Here is a 16,212-nt window from a genome sequence, read left to right on the forward strand (position 1 = left end):
ACAATCTGTAACTCCAGTTCCAGGAAATCTGACACCCTGTTCTGACCTCCATGGGCATCAGGTATGAAAGTAGTACACAGACACACATGCAGGCAAAAGACCCATACCATACACATCATTAAAAAGAAAGTCAGGGTTGGGGATAGCTCAGTGACATGCACAAGACACTGCACCTGGGTCTGAGCTCCACTCTCCACATCCCCGCTAAAGGGATAGATCATAAATTGAGTAGAATGAGAAAATTACTTTATTTAGTACACTGTATTTTTTAGTTCCACTCATAATTACAGTACAAAAGACTTCCCTTGCTTATTGAGTTTTTGGCTGTGCTTTATTTAGCTAGGTTTATAAAAAATGTTAACCTTTAAAGTCCCTCAAATTACTAAAAGCTTACATTCCTCATAATTCAAGACAATCTTAAAAAACATATTTAGGGATGGAGTGTGGCTCAGGTAGAACTTGCCTTGCATGTGTGAGGGCCCAGTGATACCAAGCACTAAAAAAACCATTTCTTTAAACACCATTCAGATCTTTTTCTTGGAGGTATTCATACAGACCTGGCTGGCCAATTACTCTGTGCAGTTCAGGCTGGCCCTGAGTTTGTGGCATCCCTTCTCTCAGTCTCCCAGACTATAGGCAAGCACCATATGCCTGGCTAAAGCCGTTCTGTATTTGAAACTGCCTTTTATACAGTCAGAAGTTCCATAGGTGGTGGCTTCAATGGGATTTTCCCCAGAGTAAATTTCTGGGACTGGAACTGATCCAGCTCCTCTTTAGTCAGCTGATCCCTGGGTGTGAACAGTACACTGTTTGTGGCAGAGATGGGGAGGGAGGCTGATATGCTGCTACCTCCAAACAAGTCATTAGAAGGTTTGGCAAATACAGACTGAGACTGTGGGCCAGGACTACCAAAACCAGCTACAGAACTGCCACTTCCGAAGGCAGGGGCCACTGAAGGACCAAAAGGACTCCCTGCCAAGGAAGCTGGAAATCCTGAAAATCCAGGTGATCCAAAACCGGAAGCATCAGGGCTCTTGAACGAAAATGGAACAGCAGATGTGGCTTCAGGTTTCCCAAATCCAAAGGCTGGAGCAGAGGAAGCGGTGGCAGAACCAGCAGAGGGCCCAGTCCCAAAGGCCGAGGGACTCCCAAACACAGGCGTGCTTCCAGAAGGGGCAGTGGCAAATCCAGAGTTCGTTTTAAAACTAAAGTTCTGAACATTACTGCTGCTGCTATTCACTGGAAAACCTACAAAAATAGATTACAGTCAGAAAATGTAGCCATGTTACTCCTTTCTCTTATTCTAGCATGTTTAGCTACTGAAGAGTTTAGGGGACATGTAAAAACAAGGTTAGAGCAAATCGTCTGAACCCCACTGCCCCGGCAGTCCTGCGTCCATGAGCAGTGTGAGAGCAGGGTGGGAACTTCTAGCTTTATATACTTTCCACCAGAGTTGCTACTCACAGCCGCGCAATGCCAAGGATCTCATCGGCACTGCTGCCACAGCGGTATAGTCCTAGCCGATCCCCGAGGTTCCCACAGCGGTATAGTCCTAGCCGATCCCCGAGGTTCCCACAGCGGTATAGTCCTAGCCGATCCCCGAGGTTCCCACAGCGGTATAGTCCTAGCTGATCCCCGAGGTTCCCACAGCGGTATAGTCCTAGCAGATCCCCGAGGTTCCCACAGCGGTATAGTCCTAGCTGATCCCCGAGGTTCCCACAGCGGTATAGTCCTAGCAGATCCTTGAGGCAGACTGGTCTTATAATGAAGGTCAGGCTGGCCCTGAACTTTGGGGTTTTTGTTCTTCTTTGTTGTTATTATTGCTGTTTTTTGGTTTTTTGAGACAGGATTTCTCTGCATAACCCTGGCTGTCCCGGAATTAGTTCTGTAGACCAGGCTGTCCTCAAACTCAGACATCCGCCTGCCTCTGCCTCCTGAGTGCTGGGATTAAAGGTGTATGCCCCCACCACTAGCAACCACAGCCTTGAACTTTTGATTCTTCACTTCAGCCTCTGAATGCTAGAATTACATGTATATCATCAGGTTCAGTTTCCTATGAAGCTGAAAAAATATTCCTAAAAGGCTCTTCTAGAGCTGGGCATGGTGGCTTACATCGGTAATTCCAGTTCTCGGGGGCAGAGGCAGGAGGATCACAAAGCCAATTTGGTTTACATAGTGAGTCCCAGGCCAGGGCAACATGGTGAGACCTTGTCTCACAACAGCAGCCCTTCTGATGCTGAGGCACAGTGCCTTTCCCAGCACAGCTCCCTCCAACCGGCCTTTCCCAAGCATTTCTAAGTTCTTCAGGCTCCATAATGGAGAAATGTGTGAGAATTATTTAAACTGGTGACTCAGGCTTTGTAAAGTTGCAACCTATTACCTGGGTGTTGGTGGCACATGCCTTTAGTTCCAGCACTTGGGAGGCAAAGGCAGGCGGATCTCTGTGAGTTCGAGGTCAGCCTGGTCCACACAACGAATTCCAGTTCAGGCTCCAAAGCTACAGAGAAACTCTGTCTCGAAAAACAAAAACAAAAAAAGTTGAGGCCTATAGCATCCCACTTTTCTGAGTTAGCAAAACATGTCCCTCTCTGTCTCTTACCTGATGAGCCAAACGTCCCTGCTTGCTTACTTCCAAACCCAAATGCAGGCGCTGCTTGACTGGCTCCACCCTTTACATCAGAGAGCTTAAAAAACAAACAATACACAACTTGGTGAATAATTTCCAGGTACCATTGGCATACATTACATTTAAAAATTTATTACTTAAATATGCATCTAAATATCCAGTATACAAGATGCCCATAATGTGATCATACAAAGGAAAGGGTGTAACACTCTATAAAATGTATAACCAACCAATATGAATGTCTATAGAAAAATGGATAGAAGTGAACAATGGTTATCTCTGGCTGATGAATAATTTTAATTTTGTACTTGTTAAATTTCTAAAAGCAACATATATTATAATCAGAAAAGCATTTTTTAAAAAATCAAGATACATCGTATCCATATGTAAAAATTACAAGAATAAATAAAATTACATTTTAAAAAAAGTACACTTCCAGTGTTTAAGGTCAAACCTACATCTGTGAAGTGCTCTAGATGCAGGTGAAAGGCTGTCAGAGCATGCCCAGTCTGCTCAAACGCTTCAACTCAAGCGAGGTCACGTTATCGAAAACTTACTTACTACCAAGCCCCAGCAGACTGTCCTACTCTGCAGACAGATGCCTCTTCAAGGAACCTTTCACTGACTCCTTTCCTCCAACACTTTTTTTTCTTTTGAGACAGGGTCTCACTATGTAGCTGACCTGGAACTCACTGTGTAGACTAGGCCTTGACGTCACTGATATCCACCTGCCTCTAAGTGCTAGGATGAAAGCTGTGTACCTCCAAGACCTTCTTAAGCAGACCAAGCTGGCTGAGCTTTATTTCCTTGGAAGCAACTTAGACTCCTTTATCACATTAACACAGAGCAGTGGCTCTCAACCTTCCTAATGCTGCCACCCTTTAATATATATAGTTCCTCATGTCGTAGGGACCCCAATCCTAGAATTATTTGTTATTTCTTAACTGTACGTTTACTACCGTTACGAATCGTAACGTAAGTACCTGACTGCAGGATCTCTGATACGCAGCGTCTGTAAAAGGGTTATTTGACTCCAAGGGGGTTGAGACCGCAAGTTGAGAACCAATGCCAGATGCTTTGTTTTGACATATTTCAATGAATCCTGACACACTTATAATCAGCACAATCAAAATTCAGAACATTACCATGGCCCTTAGGAGCTCCCTACAGTCTTCCTGGGCAGATAACAACCCTTTCTTGACTCCTGGCCCCACACAATTGCTTATCTGCTCATCACTACATATGTCCCTTCCATAGTTTCATAAGATAGATTCTAGGGCTGGAGAGATGGCTCAGAGGTTAAGAGCATTGCCTGCTCTTCTAGAGGTCCTGAGTTCAATTCCCAGCAACCACATGGTGGCTCACAACCATCTGTAATGAGATCTAGTGCCCTCTTCTGGTCTGCAAGTATACATGCAAGAAGAACACTGTATATGTAATAAATAAATAAATCTTTAAAAAAAAAGATAGATTCTTACAGGTTTTTGTTGTTGTTGTTCTTTCCTTGCTTCTCTTTCTTAGAGTAACAGTCACCAACAGGTAAATAGGTAAATGGCTAAACAAATTTGAGTATATCCATCCTCACGATAAAAGAATGAACAATGACGACACGTGCTAAGTCAGTCCAGGATGGGTTCTCTCAGGTCAGCAGCAGAGTGACCCTTTCAATGTTAGCAAAGAGCTGGGAACATTCATCCCAGGGATGAAACAGTTCCTTACACTCAGTTAGTATTGTTCTATGAGCGCTCATCAGTGGCGATAGAGTCACGTCTCAGCTGGGGTCAGAATATGCCTAAGTAACCCCTCTAAGTTCAAATGGCATTATACAACTGCAAGGCAGCATAAACACATCTTTAAGTACTTGAATTTGTAGTATTTCTCAGTTTTTAAAACTAGTCCTACCCCAGTTAAAAACCTTACACTAAAAATAGGTTTGTTTGTTTGTTTGTTTGTTTGTTTGAGACAGGGTTTCTCTGGAGCTTATCCTGGAACTAGCTCTTGTAGATCAGGTTGGCCTCAAACTCACAAAGATCCACTTGCCTCTGCCTCCCGAGTACTGGGATTAAAGGTGTGCGCCACCACTGCCCAGCCTAAAAATAGTTTCTTCTTTTATTTACTTTGAGACAAGGTCTCTCTAAGCAGTTCTGGCTGTCTTGGACTTCAGTATATAGACCAGGTTGTCATCAAACTCCCAGAGATCTGCCTACTTCTGTCTTTCTAGTGCTGGAATTAAAGGAATGTGTTACCATGTCTAACTAAGAGTTGTTTTTAGAGAGCATAATTGTCCCTACTTTTCTGAGAAAGAATACGTTCTAGGGCTTCAACTATAAATGACCATAGGCAGAGTTAATTCTCCACAGAGATTTTACCCTTCAAATTGAAGCATTCTCTGCCAAAAATCAGAGGGGGCTAGAAAGATGTCTCATAGGTTAGGGGCACTGACTGTTCTTCAAGAGGACCTGGGTTTGATTCCGAGAACCCATATGAAAGTTCTCAACTGTCTGTAACTCCAATTCCAGGGGATCTGACACCCTCTTCTAACCTCCACTGGACCAGGCACATATGTGGTGCACATATATGCAACCAAAACATTCATATACATAAATAAAAGTTAAAAAAATTAAAAAAAGCAATAGAACCAGTGTACACCTTTAATCCTGGCACTCAAGGTAGGGTCAGGGATATCTATGAGTTCGAGGCTAATCTGGTCTACATATTGAGATCCAAGTTAGCCAGATGAAACCCTGTCTCAAGAAATAAACCAAAAACAATAAAAAGCTAGGCATGGTGGAAAATGTCTATAATCCTAGGGGGAAAAAAAAAGCAACACCACAAAATGCAAAGATGAGTCACTTCTTTGAGGAAAATTCTTCAATACTTACCAGAGTTCCTTTGGTTGACATATTTAGATTTTTCAGTTCATTTATCCTATTCTTCCATTGACTTACTAGCTGTTGAACAGAATTTAGCTGAAGAGAAAAGACAAAACGTAACTCAGTACTGAATGCTTAACCTTTGTTCCTGCTCTGTTCTCTAGCTCGCTGTCTCTCACGGTGGGTCACCTGGCAGCGCAGAGACGGCGCTATCTGGACAGGAGGGGATACTGTAAACTAGCAGTCATTTCCTTCAGGCACCCAACGTACCCTACTGACCACCATTCAGACTGTTTTCTTCTGAATGTCTGCTACTCAAAGGTGTTACTCTATTAAGCAGAACTGCCATCTATGTCCCTTTGCTTTTCTAGTATTCATCATGGGAATCTGCACCTAACAGAAGCAACAATATTTTTCTAAATATAGATGGTTTGAGTTCTAGGACTGGTTGGTGGGTAATTTATAATAAAATAATATCCCTAATCACTATAGTACATTATTAACAATTTAGACAACTAGACAATTTCAAAGAAAGTAGTCTAGAAATTTTTTTTGTTTTTTTTTTTTGTTTTGTTTTTCGAGACAGGGTTTCTCTGTAGCTTTGGAGCCTGTCCTGGAACTAGCTCTTGTAGACCAGGCTGGTCTCGAACTCACAGAGATCCGCCTGCCTCTGCCTCCCGAGTGCTGGGATTAAAGGCGTGCACCACCGCCGCCCGGCTTAGAAAAAATTTTAAAAGGCAGTAGCCTATAAAGAATTAACAGTTCTCACCAAATGTGTCCAAATACAAGCAAGCCACTACAAACACAGAAAACAGTAATTGACAGCCAAGAGCTACTGAGGTAGAGAAAGAGGAAACAAACTTACATAGCTCTGTAAGTTATTGCTTGTTAAGAAGTTATGGTATTCAAGCCTCAGCTCTTCTGGTGAAATATCTGTGAAACCTGAAGTGAGGAATCAGTTGGGATTTAAACAGTAAGTATTGCTGATTCTGGCAGTAGGGCTGGCGTGCTAGACAAGAAAATGTGCTAATGCTGGTTATCAGAAAAACTTCAAGATCATAGAGAAAACTCAAAGCCTATATACTAATGCTTAAATTATTAAATCAGAATAAAATACAGCTATTTCATCTTCAAATGAAGAATTCTGTAAAGATAAAGGACAAAAGGAAAACGAAAGATCTGACTACATACACATTCAAACTCTAGTGTAAAAAATGCTGTTAAGTCTACAATAAACAGATTTAAAAGGCAAACGATAAATCAGGGAAACCATGACTGCATACAAAAGAGTTAATATCTTTTTTATTTTTTTTATTTCATTTATTTATCAAGTATTCTGTGTTCTGTGTGTATGTATTCCTGCAAGCCAGAAGAGGGCACCAGAACTGATTGCAGATGGTTGTGAGCTACCATGTGGTTGCTGGGAATTGAACTCAGGACCTCTGAAGATTTTCCATCTTTAACACAGAAGTACTGTTCACAAGTCAGAACAGAATACAGCAAAGACAAACAGTATAAGCAGTTCACTAGAATTTCAAAAGGTTAGTAAGTAAAATTTAAAAATACTACTTAGTGATAAAATGCTCTCCTTATGGACTGGCAGACAGGAGACCAGATGATGGTTATTGTTACTCAGTGTGTGGTAGTGGACGGATGCCGTTCTGAACATACTAAGAGATTTTCTGGGGCAAACTGTCCATAAGCAATGTTTACAGACTCTGACCTACATTTCTAGGACTTATCCATATACCTATAATTATACATGTATACAGACAAGGTGCTACACAAAAGGATGCTTACTCTAGTCCTTTCATTGACAAATTCAACGTAAAATACCATTAGGAAAGAAAGCTCAGTGGCAGAATGTCTGCCTGGCATGCTGGAAATCTTGAGGCCATGCTAAAAAAAAAAAAAAAAAAAAGGAAGCACTAAGAAAACAAAACTAGATCATGATCACTTTATATAGAGAAATATATAAATACATAAATGATGTGGAGTATGGATGTTTTGCCTCCATGAATGCATGTGCACCATGTGTGTGCCTGGTGTCAGATCCTCTGGAACTTGAGTTACAGATGGCTGTGAGCTGCCATTTGGATGCTGGAAATTGATCCCAGGTCTTCTAGAAGATCAGATAGTGCTTTTTTTTTTTTTGGTTTTTCGAGACAGGGTTTCTCTGTGGCTTTGGAGCCTGTCCTGGAACTAGCTCTTGTAGACCAGGCTGGTCTCGAACTCACAGAGATCCGCCTGCCTCTGCCTCCCGAGTGCTGGGATTAAAGGCATGCGCCACCACCGCCCGGCTCAGATAGTGCTTTTAATATGCACATATTTTAAAGGAAATAACAAAAAAATTTCAGTCTCTCTATACTACCTAGTGATTTTTACTACCTTTAAGCAGTGAGATTAAGAATGGAAATGTCTATTTTCTACAGACTTCCTTGGTACCCAGGTACCATTCTTTCAGTTTACTCCAGTAGCACCAACAGTCCAGGGCAAAGAGCATTTATGAATCATACTGTATTTGCTTTTCTTTATCTAAAATATCAAAATTGGTTCAAAACAGAATTCAAATTTGACCAATTCTGTCTCCACTGCCACCAGCGCTAACTTGTCTCCCACCTCTTGACTTGCTGCCTGCTGCACCACCGAGCTTTTCCTCATCAGCCACATCCTTCTGCTCCAGCTCTTCAGAGCTGTACACCCAATGTAATTAGACCCCACGCCATGTGGACCTCGGCTACCACCCTGGCTTTACTATATTATTTCTGTTATTTTCTTTCCTGAGTGTTTTGGGCTCATGGCTCTCACCTCAAGGCCTTTGCACTAGCTATCATAATTGCTAGGAATGGCTTTCCCAAGTCTTATCTAAGGTACCTTCTCTTCACCCAGGGCTTAGCTCTGTTTCATGAGAATGCATAACTCTTCTTCAAGAACACTATCCACCTCAATTACTCTCTATTTTTCCAAGCTGTGAACAACCAGAGTTTGAATCACAGGACACAGAAAATGACGTGAATAACTATTTTCTCGGGCTTTGGAAGGGTTGTATGTGATGGTGACACTCTTGGGAAGAACCTCAGTTAGGACTGGCCTGTGAGCACGTCTGTGGGGCATTTTCTTAATTACTAATGGATGCACGAAGGCTGAGGGCCCAGCTCACTGTGGGTAATGGCATCCCCAGGCAGCTGGATTTGGGCTGTGTGAGAAAGCTAGCAGAGCAGGCCTGGGGAAGCAACCCAATGTCCAGTGTTTCCCTGTGGTTTCTGCTTTAGGCTTTAGTTCCTTGCCCTGGCTTCCCTCAGTGATGGACTATTAACCTGTAAGTCAAACAAACCCTTTCTTCTCCAAGTTGCTTTTGGGTCACAGTGTTTTTCACAGCAACAGAAGAGCAAACAAGGCCATGATACAAGAGCAATCTTCTAGCTACAGAGGAAAAGTTAGTTCTTTCTGATAAACCATGCATGCATCCATAGACATTTATTTTCTAAAACAAAAAAACAGTGAAATGAACAGCAAATCTGTCTATAGCTCTTAATATTTGGCTTAACAGACAGCTAGATTTTTTTAAAAACTTATTTTGGTTTTTCGAGACAGGGTTTCTCTGTAGTTTTGGAGCCTGTACTGGAACCAGTTCTTGTAGACCAGGCTGGCCTTGAACTAACAGAGATCTACCTGCCTTTGCCTCCTGAGTGGTGGGTTTAAAGCGTCTGCCACCTCCCCTCCCCGGTTTAAAAGAAATACTTTTAATTATGGGTATGGCTATGCCTCTGTTCTGTAGTAGTGACATGTAAGTGCAGATGTCTGTAGAAGTCAGAATGCAGTACTGGATTTCGCTGGAGCTAGTTACAGGAAGGAACTGAACTCACAGACTCTGCAAGAACAGTACATACTCAGTGCTGATTAGCATCTCACCAACTCTGACTATCGGATTCCTGTATGTGCTTCTGCAGATGTTTTTGTATTCATCCTGCTGCAGTGTGGTTGCTGTATAAGAACTACATTCCACAGATATGTCACTGGAAAAAGAAGCCATTGGTCCTCTCAGTTAAATGTGGATATTCTTCTTTGACAAGGCACCAGCACTGGAAAAGTGGAGTGGGATGGTTTTGGTTTTTTGCTTTTCAAGATAAAGTCTCATTATGTAGCTCAGCTGTCTTAGAACTCACTCTCTAGACCAGGCTGGTCTCAAACTCACAGAGATCTGCTTGTCTCTGTCTCTCAAGTGCTGGGGTTAAAGGTGTGTGCCACTATGCCCAGACAAGAGGGAGGGTTTTTAAAGATCAGTTATAATGTAGATGCAAAAACCAGTGAACTTTTGTGTTTTGTTATAATTCATTAGTTTATCTTGGACTTAGAATAGATTTCAGCCAGCACGGTTCTGTAACACAATGCTCCAGTCTTGAAGATTATTAGTTAATATGTCCCACAGAACTTCTATATATTGACACAGGGCATTCTAGAACACAAAGAAAAACAAACCAACCAACCTTGAAATTCTCACATATTAATGCTGTCACTAGTCTTTCTTGAAGAAATTTTGAGTACTGAGAAGCTATCGTGTTTCTGTGACAGAAAGGTTTCTCACTGTTTCTCATTTTCTTTCCTCCAGAACAGTAGCTTCCTGAGAGGAACCCCGCCTGCTCGCCTTACACTGTGCCCCTCACACGCAGATCAGGGAACCCCGCCTGCTCGCCTTACACTGTGCCCCTCACACACAGATAAGGGAACCCTGTCTGCTCACCCTACGATGTGCCCCTCACACGCAGATCAGGGAACTCCGTCTGCTCACCCTACGATGTGCCCCTCACACGCAGATCAGGGAACCCCGCCTGCTCGCCTTACACTGTGCCCCTCACACGCAGATCAGGGAACCCCGCCTGCTCGCCTTACACTGTGCCCCTCACACGCAGATAAGGGAACCCCGTCTGCTCACCCTACGATGTGCCCGTCACACGCAGATAAGGGAACCCCGCCTGCTCGCCTTACACTGTGCCCCTCACACGCAGATCAGGGAACCCCGTCTGCTCACCCTACGATGTGCCCCTCACACGCAGATCAGGGAACCCTGCCTACTCACCCTACGATGTGCCCCTTGCATGCACATCAGGAAGTAGGCCAAATGAAACCCAGCAAAAAATTTTTAAATGAATAAGAAAGTAATTAAGGTGAGAATGAGGCGAGGGGTGAGGTGCAGTGGCATTCCTAGGACTCTGGAACACTAACTTCAGCGGTTTCTGGCTGTGCCATGTCTATTGTTTCCTCAACAGGAGAAAGACTCCGGATCTCCCAGAGCAGGCTTGGAAAACCTCAGTAGCTCAAGTTTCAGAGAGGCTATAGGTATCATGGAAAAAAGCAAATGGAAAGAAAGGAATATTCTAAAGAATACCACCCATGAAGCTCATCATCTTCAGACTCTCCAGGAACGTCTCACAGGCTTTATGGGAAAAAGAATTCTTGGAAGGGACAAAGAAGAAATGGACCAAGCCCTGAAGGCTGTGAGGGTGGGTAGCTCCTGACACTCCTGGTTGCTGAGGGAGCTAGGAGGTTCGGAGGTTTCACAGAGGGAACCAATATAGTAGAGCTTCTTCCTCGATTGAATTGTAATTGTGGTGGGTCCTGATTTTATTATTCTTTCTTGCGAATAATACAACTGAAAAGAACTACATTTTCCCTCTCAGTCTCTCCGTTATGAAGTTCAGTTGGAATACTTTAAACAAAGACCAAATTCTAGCTATTCCTAAGTTTGGAGTAAATTTATTTAGCACAGTCTTAGTTTTAGAAAGTAGTTACTTTGGAATCTAGTTTAAAAACACATACAAGTACTATAGCCTAGTGGTAGGACTTTTGCCTAGCACGAATGAAGGCCAGGATTCGATCCTCAGCACTCAAGAAAAAGCAACCAACCACTGACTTAATCAAGTGTTTTCCAGTTACCTGAAATGTTAGGTTTCTTTTTCACTGGTGAATACACAGAGAACATCCACTGCCCCGATGATTCCCAAATCTCCACATCTTTGACAATTCCTTCCCTGGGGGGAAAAAAATGGAAGAGTAATGGATATTTCCACTTGCTTGCTAAAATTTGTTATTTATGAAGTGGAATGACTGAAAGTTTAAATTCTAGTAAATAAATATACAAACATATCTTTCTATCCCAGAAGTTCACAGAAATACAAATCACAACCTGAGTGTGGTGAGCATAGCTGTAATTCCAGCTCCTGGGAGGCTGAGGAGGATTTTGAGTCCAGTCAGGGAAACACAGCTAGCTTAAGGCTAATCTGGGCTGCACGTCGAGAACTTGTTTCCCAAACAACAAACACCTTGTATTTTGTAGTTACAAATAATCTAGAATAATTGTGTTGGCTTTCTAATTCATAGAAAGACTAATCAATATTTAAGAATTATGTGAAATATAATATTTTTTAAAGAATAAACACAATAACACAATTGTTAACTGGGAACAACAAATAGTATTACTATAAGTTATGGAGAAGCATTAAAATTTAAGAGTGGATTATAGGACTTCAGAGACAGTTTTCTTAATTTTTCTACTTTGTAATACAGGAAACAGGTCCACATACTTTAAAAATATATTTTTTAAAAATTCGTTTATTTTTAGTTTTATGTGCATTTGTGTTTTGCCTGCCATGCATATCTGTGTAAGGGTGTTGGAGCCCCTGGACAGTTGTGAGCTAACATGTGGGTGCTGGGAATTGAACCCAGGTCCTCTGGAAGAACAGCCAATCATCTCCACCTGTGAGGCACTCACCTCTTCAGTCCCCAGGCCCATGCACTTAATAGTTAATCTGAAGCAAACCTGTGGATACAACGGGCTCTAAATTAAAAGTTTCATTTCTTCTAGAATGTGGCCATTAGTAAACAGACAGGTATCAAAAAGAATGTTATTACACTTAGGATCACAATAAACAGAATTTTGCCTTCTTTATATATATATATATATACACACACAAAATTGATGCTTGCCCAATACACCTGAAAATTCATGTTCAATTTTCGGCACTTCGAAAACAAACAGCTGGGCATACACCTTTAATCCCAGCACTCTAGAGGCAGAAATCTCTGTGAGTTTTAAGCCAATCAAGGCTACACAGGGAGACCCTGTCTTAAAATCCTAAAACAGCTCCTGCTCCCCACCAAACAAACAAACAAAACTTAAAAATCCACTGTTTATGGAACTAAAAATAGGATAACTAAAATAAAAGTTTTAAAAAGAAAAAGAAGTGCTATTATCAGTAATATTCAGGATCACAGTTGTTCTGAGTCACCCAGTACTCTAAAGAATGCACAGTACAATGGCCTTGTAAGCAGGACTAACCTTTAAAGTGTGATCATATAGTTTTGCTTACTCTGATTTTCAAAATTACTCTGTTTCATAGAAAGACTAAGTGCTTCTGGAAAAACAAGCAATCGGGCAGCAACTCTCTACAAACTGTAGCTTACAGCAGGTGACTCTCTACAAACTGTAGCTTACAGCAGTTTCTTTTCATCCTTCTGCTCCTCAGAGGTAAGTGAAGAAAAAGGGTTGTGAGATGATCCAAAGCCTCTGCCGGTGGGAGCCCCAGAATCAAAAGAGCCGAATAATGGTTTGTCTTGATCTCTGCTGCCACCCCATGGTGTAGACTTGGAGAAGCTGGATGGCTGGATGACACTCGAGTATCTCTGGCTGCTGGCATTCCACCCACCACGCCTGTTACTCCCTAAAATAGTCAAGAAAATTAAAGAATCATAACATTGGTAACTGTTTCAAATCTTGAAAATCTCTATTACATTTTATCTTGTTATGTCTAGAAATCATGTAAAGACTACTATAGTGCTATTTTTCTACCATTTAAAAATGTTAATCCCTTTATGATTTATAGTTACATGTTATAACTAATCACATAATGTTCTAATTGCATTTTAAAAATGAGACCAAGGTCAGGTGTGTTGGTGTAAGACTTTAATCACAGCACTGTGAAGTTAGAGACAGGCAGACTCTGTGAGTTCTAGACCAGCCAGGGCTACATAGTGAGACCTTATCTCAAATGAACAAAACAAAAACCCAAGCAAACAAACAACAACAAAAAATGAGACCAAGGGCCAGAGAGATGGCTCAGCAGTTAAGAGCTCTGGCTGCTCTTCCATAGGACCTGGGTTCATATCCCAGCACCCACATGGCAGCTCACAACTATAATACAAGTTCTAAGGGCTCCGGCATCCACACAGATATATACATGTAGGCAAAACACCAATACATATAAAAATTAAAAAAAAAGAGATCAAGAGGATTAGAAATAGATAGAAAACCAAAGATACATTGCTGAGTTCAGCTTTGATAAGCCTATTAAACTGCTTGGCCATTGTGGAACGAATAGAAGACACTTTAAAAGTACAGCTCTTTAGTGGACGAGCCTTTGCCTATCATGTCAAGACCTGTGCTTTGGCCTAGCGCTGGGAGAATGTGTATGTTCGGGAAAAGTTATGTTTTCATTAATTTGCTTCTTCACTGGGTCATATAGAGAATGAATGAAAGAGGACAATGAATAAACTGGACAATAAAAAGGACTGTCTGTCCTTAAATAGATATTTAGAGACCATTTGCCTCAGTCTTCCCTCTGTGGACACAATACCTACGTACCTATCTTCCATATGGAGATTACAGAGCTCACTAACGGGGTAAAGTACAGGTAGATTTCTAAACTTCATGAATATAAAAAACAAGTCAAGGGAGCTGGAGAGATGGCTCAGAGGTTAAGAGCAATGACTGTTCTTCCAAAGGTCCTGAGTTCAATTCCCAGCAACCACATGGTGGCTCACAACCATCTGTAATGAGATCTGATGCCCTCTTCTGGCCTGCAGGCATACATACATACAGAACACTGTATACATAATAAATAAATCTTTTAGAAAAAGTTACAAAAATGTGTCAATAGAATGTCTTTCCAGTTTTGACATTGTTTTTAATCTTATCACTTCGTAGTTGAGGCTAGGATGAAGGTAATTTATCTTATGACTGATCAGGAAAATATGTCGTTTAAAATATGCTAAAAATGTAACGATAGTTGTAACCATATTCTAAACTACTCCATAAATCCAAAGAGAAATAGAAAATGGAAAAGACAGCTGAGTCACATTTCTGAAGTAGGAATTAAGGGCATTTTGTTTTGAAGTTCCAAATCCTTTGTGTGTGTGTGTGTGTGTGGTCACACCGCATAGAAATCAACTACTTTTTACTGCACTGGATAGCCCTAATTTTGGTTTTATAACTCCACAGCATTTTTCCTTCTTTTCATTCTAAAGTTTTGTTTTTTGACCCAGTTCTTTATCTACCGAACGTTTACTTTCAAATTACTATATTTAAAGTAGGTTTCCAGAGACATGACAACCATTACTCCCAGCAGTCCCTGAGAATACAAGAATATTTTATCAGAACTCTGAGGCCTAGTTGTTGGAGCGTTTCACTAGATCAATTGTAGATGAACGACACAATCTGTCTCCTCCACCATGCTACACAAACGACTGGATGAACCTTAGAGACGAGGAAAAAGAAGCAGCCAATAGTAACGTTAAAAACTAGGTTCCAAAACTAAGAAAATAAGTTAATCTGACTTTTAAAACCTTGTGCTGCCCGGCTTGTTTAATGCCTGGCCCCTGAATACTCTTTCCTCAAAACCTGTAAGGTTCTTAGCCCAGCGTCCCACTCTACCAACTAAAGCCCAAACTTTAAAAACCTGCGATCAAGGACAAGGCGGGGCAAAGTAGGGCAAGAGGTCAGGATGGATCCACGCCAATTCTCCCAACCGGTGGCATTCATCAACGAAGTGGCTTTAATAAAATATATTTCTAGTTTTAAAACGCAGAGTTTGGTACCAGCACCCAGGTCCACAGCCCAGTCCTAGTCTGATCAGCCGAACCGACAACGCTACAGGCGGGGAGCGTCACCTGAGGGCGGCGGCTGCTGCTGTGGTGGCGGCTGCCGGGCTCCACCCGCACTCCGGGTGCCGGGATGCTCGTTCCAGCAGCGGTCTCCGAAGCGGCACCGGCCTTGAAGGAAAAACTGACAAATGGTCATCGTAGCGCCGTCCCAGCCCGCGGTCTTCAGACCAGTAGGGAAGGCCCAGTTTCCAACAACCGAAGTCCCGTCGCCAGTGTGACGTCATCCCCCCGCGTCCAGAAGTTCTGCGGGCCGTCTCCAGGGCGGTGAGCGGCGTGGGCCTTAGCCAATGGGATTTGAGAAGAGCAGCCAAGCCCGCGCACGCGTGAAGATGTCCTGAGAAAGCAGGGTGTTGGAAAGGGCCTCGGGCGTTGGACCTGGAACCCTACCCGAACCTGGAACCCTACCCGAATCTAGCGGGTACTTGCTATAGCAGACAACCACCAAGGTTCTAGTAGGCTGTAGTTTTGCGAGGCTCAGTCGTTTATCACATTTATTTAGACGAAAAAAAAAAAAAAAAAAAAGTAAAACTGGGCTCAAAAAGAAAACGATGCAGAAGGCCAGGAACCAGGAACCAGCATGCACTGCAGGCGAAAAGCATCACAATATTTCCTTAGTTGGTACTGTCTTCCTGTACACTGAGAAATACTGTTTGTAAAATTTCACGTAAATATTGCCCTTTGAAATTTGATCAAGAAGAATGAAATTTGTCTGGAAAACTAACACACAAACATCCCACTTTAACTGATGCACAGCTTCAATAAGGGTTTTCTGAAAAC

At 42.2% G+C, this 16,212-nt stretch overlaps 1 protein-coding gene across 2 annotated transcripts; it reads right to left on the reverse strand.

The window, feature by feature from the left end:
• Positions 1–229: 229 nt before the first annotated feature.
• Nup42 (nucleoporin 42) lies at positions 230–15,648 on the reverse strand. Of its 2 annotated transcripts, XM_038319900.2 has the most exons (7): positions 15,442–15,648; positions 12,992–13,217; positions 11,434–11,528; positions 6,365–6,441; positions 5,509–5,595; positions 2,600–2,684; positions 230–1,248 (listed from the first exon to the last, which is right to left on the reverse strand). In XM_038319900.2, the coding sequence occupies exons 1-7, from the start codon at positions 15,569–15,571 to the stop codon at positions 686–688; spliced, it is 1,263 nt and encodes a 420-aa protein (XP_038175828.1). In that variant the 5' UTR covers positions 15,572–15,648; the 3' UTR covers positions 230–685. The 2 variants fall into 2 exon arrangements, with proteins under 2 accessions (XP_038175828.1, XP_038175829.1); XM_038319901.2 differs by lacking the exons at positions 6,365–6,441; positions 15,442–15,648 and having other exon boundaries at positions 11,434–13,129.
• Between the last annotated feature and the right edge of the window lie 564 nt (positions 15,649–16,212).

The sequence above is a fragment of the Arvicola amphibius genome, chromosome 2, assembly GCF_903992535.2.
Source record: "Arvicola amphibius chromosome 2, mArvAmp1.2, whole genome shotgun sequence".
In the NCBI taxonomy this organism is placed as follows: Eukaryota; Metazoa; Chordata; class Mammalia; order Rodentia; family Cricetidae; genus Arvicola; species Arvicola amphibius.